This window comes from Symphodus melops (genome assembly GCF_947650265.1).
Source record: "Symphodus melops genome assembly, chromosome: 13".
NCBI classification, from domain to species: Eukaryota; Metazoa; Chordata; class Actinopteri; order Labriformes; family Labridae; genus Symphodus; species Symphodus melops.
The window spans coordinates 3,454,225-3,462,717 of NC_136703.1; the positions used below are offsets into that span (position 1 = coordinate 3,454,225).

General features: G+C 38.4%; 2 protein-coding genes across 2 annotated transcripts; both read right to left on the minus strand.

The window, feature by feature from the left end:
* Positions 1-1,910: 1,910 nt before the first annotated feature.
* Positions 1,911-3,959, minus strand: micos10 (mitochondrial contact site and cristae organizing system subunit 10). The gene is made up of 4 exons (XM_079360529.1): positions 3,826-3,959; positions 2,725-2,772; positions 2,241-2,347; positions 1,911-2,121 (listed from the first exon to the last, which is right to left on the minus strand). Exons 1-4 carry the CDS (start codon positions 3,896-3,898, stop codon positions 2,113-2,115), a joined length of 237 nt encoding a protein of 78 aa, XP_079216655.1. The 5' UTR covers positions 3,899-3,959; the 3' UTR covers positions 1,911-2,112.
* Positions 3,960-4,836: 877 nt separating this feature from the next.
* Positions 4,837-8,456, minus strand: sike1 (suppressor of IKBKE 1). The gene is made up of 5 exons (XM_079360528.1): positions 8,008-8,456; positions 7,183-7,288; positions 6,961-7,103; positions 6,733-6,846; positions 4,837-5,927 (listed from the first exon to the last, which is right to left on the minus strand). Exons 1-5 carry the CDS (start codon positions 8,164-8,166, stop codon positions 5,793-5,795), a joined length of 657 nt encoding a protein of 218 aa, XP_079216654.1. The 5' UTR covers positions 8,167-8,456; the 3' UTR covers positions 4,837-5,792.
* Positions 8,457-8,493: the final 37 nt, after the last annotated feature.

Below are 8,493 nucleotides of genomic sequence, written 5' to 3' on the forward strand. Positions count from 1 at the left end.
TTTATGAAGTGGTAGTAATAGGCTCTATTCAATTTACAAAGAGGTGGCACCCTCCCAACTTTTTAATAAGATTGAATTAAAATGATTAAAATGAAGCTTTATTGTGCTCTATAGTTCATAAATGTTCTTTTATTGTTTTGAATTCAGTTATCTTGTTTCAACACCTTTGTCCCCTCAACTGAGAATAAAGGAGAATTAACCTTATCTCACCTTTGAAAGCCTCATGCGGATATGCATCCATACATTTTATATCTTATTGTCCAGTGACAATGAGAACATTGTTGTTTTTTCCCCCTCAACATCTAAACTTATTTGTCTTCTTAGTATAAAATCAGATTAGCCAACTTCTCGAGGAAAAAACAACTGGAAATAACCTTATCACAGGAAACCTGAGAAAAATAAAATGTGTGGATAACAAACACAGCAGGGGGGGTCGCTGTGTTCTTCATATCCCTCCATTGGCTCCCAATTGCTGCTCGCATCAAATTTAAAACCCTGCACCTTTGCACTTACAAAATAGCAACAAAAAATGTCTAAAAAAGCGCTGAATGTGACCTCTTGAATGTCCCAGTAGTAGATTAAACATGATGAAGCATCCTCCAGGGTGCCCTCTTAGCTATAACTATTCCACTTTTTGCTCTAGAGCCCTGCTGCATAGAGCCGGTGCCCTTCTGATTAGTTTCGCCCCTGCCTCTCAAACATCCTGAGTCCGGCAGTGCTGTCCCGCCCACAACGCTCTGCCAATGAAATACACCTGGTCCAACCTTCACCACAGCGCCCTATCTAGCTAGACTTGCTCCTCTGCCGCCCCCCAATGGTGGAATTAATTAACAACCTGCATCCAATCTGTCCCTCTCTACCTTTCAGAGAAAGCTAAAGACCCGGCTCCATCTTGATCACCTACGCACTTAATGAGACTGATGGGACTAACAATAATGATGATAGCGATGACATTGAGAGCTAAATAAATTTTAGAATTGTAAGATGTAGGGACATATGTCCACTCAGGGCTTCCAGGCATGACACAACTTTATTACACACATGATCTCAGTGTAGCTTATGTGGTGAGTGACTGAATGAAAGTGACAGAATAAATTAGGTGCACAATTAGAGTGCATGGATAATTTTTTTTTATTTTTTTTTTCTGTCAACAGCTTGAAAAAGACATCTGAATATTTCATACAACCATTCATTTAAAATAGAGTATACATAATAGCGTTAGTGAATCGATAATTTGGGGGTAAATAATTCCAAATGACTCTCACATTTAGCCTTAATGAACAAAGGTACGCCCACTAGCACAGATCAGAAAACAAAGACCACCTCATCTCGCCATTAGTTCCATTAGACAAAAATGAAGAGAATGATACTTATTGATATTCTTATTTTTCTCTCAACAGGAACACTTCAATATTAAATAACATGAAACACCCTACAGGGTGTAAAATCCAGTGCACTCCAGCATCTCAATAGCTTTGTCAAATACTGAACAAAATATGCAAAGTTCTCAATTTCCATGCCCCCACATGACTGACTAATCCCCTCGATTATAACGCCCCTGTCATCTGCCTCATCAGATCAGCTGCTGCCGACCTTCTGACCCTGTCTCACCCACACTGTAGCCCACCACCTTATGGGAATGCGTTTGCAGTGCAGCCTTCTCCTTCCTCCACGACACCTTTCAGAAAGGAGGAAAAAAAAACACTCCCACTCGCATTCAGAAATAAACTGAAAGCCCCACCTTTTCAAAGCTGCTTTTACACTTGACTCCAGTGACTCCCTCAAGTGCAACCATTTCCACCTGGAGTGTCAAAGCAGAATATATCTATTTCAATTCATGTTAATACTGCTTTGTTGAAGGATTTTTAACATGTTACACAGCATCAGAGAGAAAGAATGACTCATCAGCAAAGCATTTGATTATTTTATTAAATAAACACAGACTGTCCTGATCAGGCACGTACAAATCATACAGAGTCATACTAGGGATGGATCGTCCAACAGGGAGACGAGGATCTAACTGCAGTGCAAATGGTGACTCTCCCACAGACAAAACAAACAGAACAAGTCCAAAAAAAAAATTAAAAAAGACAGTCCCTCTATGAGTTGCAGCTACTGCTCCTGTTGGGAGAAAAGATATCAAGACGTCACTAACATAATAGACACGGTGTTGTTATTCCGAGGTACAGATCATAAGATTCTACGTTATTTTTATATTGTGTTCTTTTGCACAAACCAACCTTTTCACTTCTCTGCAGCACATAATGTGACCGCAGGTCGTTCTGACAGTTGGCATATGCCATCCCGAGTCCTGCTCCTGAGCCCAAAGAAATAGGCCACGTGTGCCCTGCGAATCAGACGGGTACTTTAATGTCTCACAGAGATGCACTTCACGCTACGATTTATTAAAAAATAAATAATTTAAAAAAAAACACTCAGCAGAGATGGCGTGTGAAAATCTTATTCACACTTCTGTTGTGACACCTTGTGTTGTTCTTAACATTAATATTCACATCATGCTCCTCTTCTGTGCTCTTCTCCAAATAAAACCATCTGATTACACTACATTACTATAAAGGCAGATCAGAAACACTTCTTTTAATGTAGCAACAATTCAAATATACTACTACAGGTTATCTCCCTGTCTCTGGTCCTCTTGTCAAAGACTTCCGAGCTAGATTACAGGTTAAAGGCACAGCACAAGAACCTGTTGAAAATACTCACGTTTGAAGAACAGAACAGATAACACGATTCCTAACCCAAGCCCGGTACCTTGAAAAAAAGAGGAAAACATTAATACACTGATATCTCTGTCCTGTTCATTGACACGTTTATTTTCTACTGGTACAGTCACTTTATTTGTACATTTAATTAATTCCGAGTGCATATGCTTTTCATGCTACCCCTTGCTTATATCAGGTTTTATATGTTTGTGTTGTTGCATATAGTACCATCCTATTTCCTTTTTTGATTAACATAATATGACAACAACTTTATAATGTCATTCATAAAGCAGTGTGATAAGAAGTGCAGCACTGTTCTCATGATTTATAATATAGTGTCATGTCACCTGTCACACCTGTCTAACACTTTGTTGTTCAGTGTGTTTTCAGCCTGTTTAAAAACCTGGTGTGTGTGTCCTTTAAGAGCTGAGATGACGTCACACCAAACCTCATTCAAAAATCGTCACATTTTATTTTTACATTCATCGTAACTGTAAATGCCCATGAATCTAGTTTGTAGTGTTAAGTTATTGGATTCAGTAGCCTCCAATAGAAGTGTTTAAAAAGAAAACACCTTATTTGAATAGATAAAAAGCACAAACCAGCTCCTTATCTATATATTAAACCGTGTTGGACAGCAAGGTCTACGCAATGGAAAGTTTCTGAAACATTAAAATAAATGGTGTTTTTGAGTTTATATGCATGCCGAATTTAAAGGTAAATATCTTATTTGATTACAAGTATTTACATTTATAATTTAAAGGATTTACGTTATGATACAGCTGTAAAGAAACCATTTCATAATTTTTTAAAGGGGGTTTCGCATAGTTTTTTTTAACACCCAAATTCAAGGTGGATAATAATATTTCACAGTAACCTCAATGAAAAATGAATAAAGCTTGAGTTTAAAAGCGAAAGAGAAACAAACGTAAATAGATATGTGACTGGTCATTCAGTTGTCCTTTACGAGCCCTTATGACTAGCTAGTTAGCTTCTCCCAGTCAATGACAGATGCACACTGCGGTCAAAACTACAGCTTGTTTGCTATCCGACTACGGACACATTAAATTGTTTTCATAAGAAAAATCGTCGGGATATTTACCGAGCTTAATGGCACCGTCTGCCAGGCATCGGTCCCACTTTTTCCCCAGCTCCTTCTCAGACATACTGGACATTAGCTTGAGTCAGGCTAGAAGTGTCAAATGAAGCTAACGTGCTGCGTTCAGGCACAGTGGGAAATATTCCTTTTTCTATAATTTAAATGCTGCGGTGCAAACAAGTGCAAGAATCCGGTGTGTGTGTGTGTGGGGGGGGGGGGGGGGGGTGGTTAAAGCACCCGAGTGCTATATAATGTTAATGTAACTTTTCCTCTTTTATTATATGGTTTTTTATTATATTTACACTAGTTATGTAAATAACACATTGTATGTGAAACCTAATTTACGCGTACTGGCATGAACGCAACATTACGCCAGTATTGCAAACAGTGCGACGCCTCATACCTGAAGAGGCTTAAAGTCTCCATCGTGTGGTCAATGATAGAATAACAGATTGTAACTAATTGTAGTAACTGTAATAGATTATTGTAAGTGCTGTATGGACATAGACAAATTAGACTTTCCTATACGCTATACTCTTTATACGGCACATTTATATATATATATAAAAAAAAAAAAAGTTACATATGTAGATCCAGCTAAAACACAGAGATGGACGGCATATGATACAGAATTTTAACCAAATTACTCTAGATTAAAATACGGGACAAATAGAGGCACACTCAATGCTTTTAAATTATAAGAGAAGAGTATAACTTGGAAAAGTCAGACTTTTTAATTTTTTAAGTTATTACAATATATCTTGAAATATTGGAAAATTGGGGAAAATTATTAAATAACTTAATTGAACAGTACAATTAAGCATTAAGGCATGCAGTGGTAGCACTATATCCATCTTTTCAACACTTTACCAAGGGACTACAAGAGGCAGAGGATCTTGCACAAATTATTTCAAGGAAAGACGATAAAAGGAACTCATTGATAAAATACAGAAACATGTGGCACCACTATACTTGTCTGTATGTTGTGACAGGCGAAGAAAAAACACATTTGCATAGATTTTTATATTGCAAATTTATTGTTAAGTTTCTACACGAAATCTTATTTGACACATATCAGTAAACTGTCATGAATCATTACAGCATGTCCAACCTTTTAACACTGATTTCCTGAGATGACAAAATCTAATTTCTCACAACATACAGTCTTCAAACATTTGATACCGATTACACGAGAAGTTTTTTCCAAATAGTTAAATAAAGATGTTCCATTACTCTGTATCCAAATCTGAAAATTACAAAACTAGTATTCAATGCACAGAATCAAAATACCAAACATGGAAAATATGTTGTTGTTATCTGTGAACTCTACAAACAGACTGACGGACATATCAAATTCATAAAATGATCAGACAATCACATATAAATGAGCCACTGCCACTCCTTAGCAGGCATACTGTGAAACAGCCAAAGACATATCGTTGGCAGTGATTATCCAGCACATCCTCCAAACATTGTGAAGAGTACAAGTTGGACTTCAAGTGAAGAAATAGCGTGGGTGATGATGAACACTTTGTGAATGAGCGTGGGGCACCAAAGAGGTAGAGACCATCTCCTTGAAGAGTAAACCACTCTTTGCCCAAAATAAAATGAATCCCCTTTGTTTTTAATTCAGCACAGATTTGTGTCTACTGATTTTTTTTTTGAGTGATGACCAAGACTTTCAATCAAACGTCAAAGTGAAAGTATGAAAGTCTCTCTACCAAGACTGCAGTGATACATCACATGCTGAACATGTATTAACAATAGCTACCGTCAACAGAGAACCCAAAGGTAAAGAAGGTGCTGTGTTTGAGTGGCCTTCACGAATAAAAAAATATGCTGTGATTCGACTGCATTTCCCCATACGTTAAAAAAATAATGTGTTGAATTGAAGTAAAGAGAACATCCACCCTGTCTCCTGGTCCTGGAGGTGTCATGTACCCGAACACAGTTTATTTCAAAGTTGCTGTTTACTCGTCGTCTGCTGGCTCGGGGGACTCTTTTTGTTCTTGTGCCGCTGCTGTTGGCTGGTTAGTTTCCTCTCTTGCTGTCTTTACCGAGGCCTTGCTGATGACCAGGAGGTCTCGCAGCTCTTTGTTCTCAATCTGAGACAGACAGAATGTTGTTTTATTAGAGGATTTAAAAAAATCTCAGACAGATTCTTGTGGGATAAACGTACAATTTATCTAAAATACAACCTCTAACATTTTCAAGTGGGATATATATATATACACACTGCTAGACTGGTGGTTCTCAACTGGTGGGTAAGGACCCAAAGTGGTCACAGAGCCATTTTCAGCGGGTCGTGAATATGTGTCTGGAAAAAAAATGCTGTCAAAAAGTCCATGAAACACATTTTGTTTTGTTTAATTTCTTTGTCCTATCACTCGTCGTGACAGCATAATATTTCTTTAAATACATCAGACTGATTGAAAAATACAAGAAATTTGGGTCAGGATTTTTTATGAAGGAGAAGTCGGTGGGTAACCAGTTGAGAACCAATGAGCTGGAATGAGCTCGGTGGAACAAATTACATCCACGTCTTCAATCTGCAGGGTCCCTTTAAGAAAAAGCTAAAGAATGATCTCTTGATGAACACCTACACACTTAATTATATTAATGATAATGGTGACGATATGTATGGAGGGAGGTCTCAAGAACAGCTGTTGATATCTTTGTTGATGACGATATTTTAACTAAAGAGAAAAGTGCTCTGCCTTTGTACATTTCCTGTCAGCACCTGTGTGTCCGATCTAAAGCTTTTTCTTTGCACTCTCTGATGTCGTTTCCTCCGCTCTAAATCCTCGCTTGTGTCGTTCTTATTCTCTGATGTTCGTCGCTTTGGGTAAAAGTGTCTGCTGAATCAATTTTAGAATATTAATCATGTCTTAAATGAAGCTCTGTGCTTACCTCAAGTTGTGCAAGCCTCTCTCTCACAGAGCAGTAGTGCTGATCATCCACCTGCACCGCTCTTCTCATCACCTGTCCCATCTCACATATTCGTTCCAACTGGCTCTGCACTTCCTAAAGAAAAAACAAAAAAAACAAGACGGTTCCAGGAATCAAAGCACTTTAAAGGGAGATAAATAAAACAAACTACAACAAATTCATTTTTAAAAACTTCTAACAGCAGGTTACTTTGGCATGGTCCTCATGGAGGGTGAGCACAGGTTTAGTGTCCAGCTCTTTCTTCGCCATCATCAGCTGGAGCATCTGCTTACGGTATCGACCCATGATTAGTTCAAGTGCATACTGGTGCTCTTCAAGAGACAGCCACAGCTCTGCAGAGACAGGAACACCGGCATTAGCAGAGATGTTTAACACCAGTCACTCCAAAGACAGAGCTGTGTGTGTGTGTACCTTTATTCTCCTGCTGCAGCTCCTTGATTTGTGTGTTTTCCTGAGTTAAAAGGACATGAGGCTTGTATTTGGTCAGCTCCTGGATCTCTGAAGTGTCTTCTATGTGCTTAGAGGAGAAAGTACAAGAAATAATTAATCAGGTGTAGAAACACATGTGGCTCTGATCTCATATTTTCATAATAACAAAGTAAATATAAGTGGGTGGGATTCACGGCCCAGGATAAATATATAATTCTGTGATTATTGTTATGTTGCAAGACACTCGTATAATAGTAAATCACTATTCAACTTAAGTGCAGGATTAATGAGCTCATTCAATGTAATTTGGTACCAATTTCACCTCTTATTACGCTCCATCCTGAAGCTACTCTTCGACATTATACTGCTGTCATGATCTCCTATGAATACATTATTTTTCATTTCATTTTTTCCTTTTTCATGTCACACACATTCCCGGGAGGAATCCAGCCTCGGTGGCGCAGTGAGTTAAATGTGAGAGATAATCAGTTATATTTTGACTGCAGTAATGATGGGAACACATTGCTCTATTGATAATTTGTCCCACAACTAGACATCAAATTACTAACGTTACTAACGTGTGGTGCAGATGTTGTAAAATCAATGAGTAATACTGTTTCATAATAATGATCTCAATATCAAGGTAAATAATCCTGATAAAGATTTTTGTTTTTTTGCAAAATCGCGCAGCCCTAATGTTTGATTATTTGAATAAAATCTGTACTTCACTGTATTCAGCCATATTTCTGGTTATGTTTGAAATCAATAAAGACCTTTTGGGGCCATCATATGAGAGTTTGTCCTTACCTTTTCCGGGACTATGTTTCCCACCTCCTTCATGTCGTGCACCCTCCGGCTCAGGAGTCCGGACTGCTCGATCAGTCCCTCCGCCGCCGTGTCGTGCTCCTTCAGCCTCTCCAGGAGGGTCCGGGCATCACCCAACACTTTCTCAAGAGTGCAGGCCATTTACTGAAGGCTGCCAGCTCCTGTAATGTAAACTAGATACTGTACAACAACAACAGCAGCTTACGTTTGATTTAAAAACAAACCTAGTAAGGCTGAGCCAGCTAAAGATACCTGAATGTCTGTAAAGCGAAAAAAACCCGTTTCAGATCCTGAAAATATCTGATAAAAGACAGATTGTGAAGTTAATTAAATTACAGGACAACTATTCACTAGCGATTGTTGCCAAGGCTATCGTTTCCGTTTGACACTGAACGAATACGTCACTTCCTGTCCGTCTTCTTCTTCTTCTTTGATGTTATATGGCGGTTGACAACAACGAATTAGTGC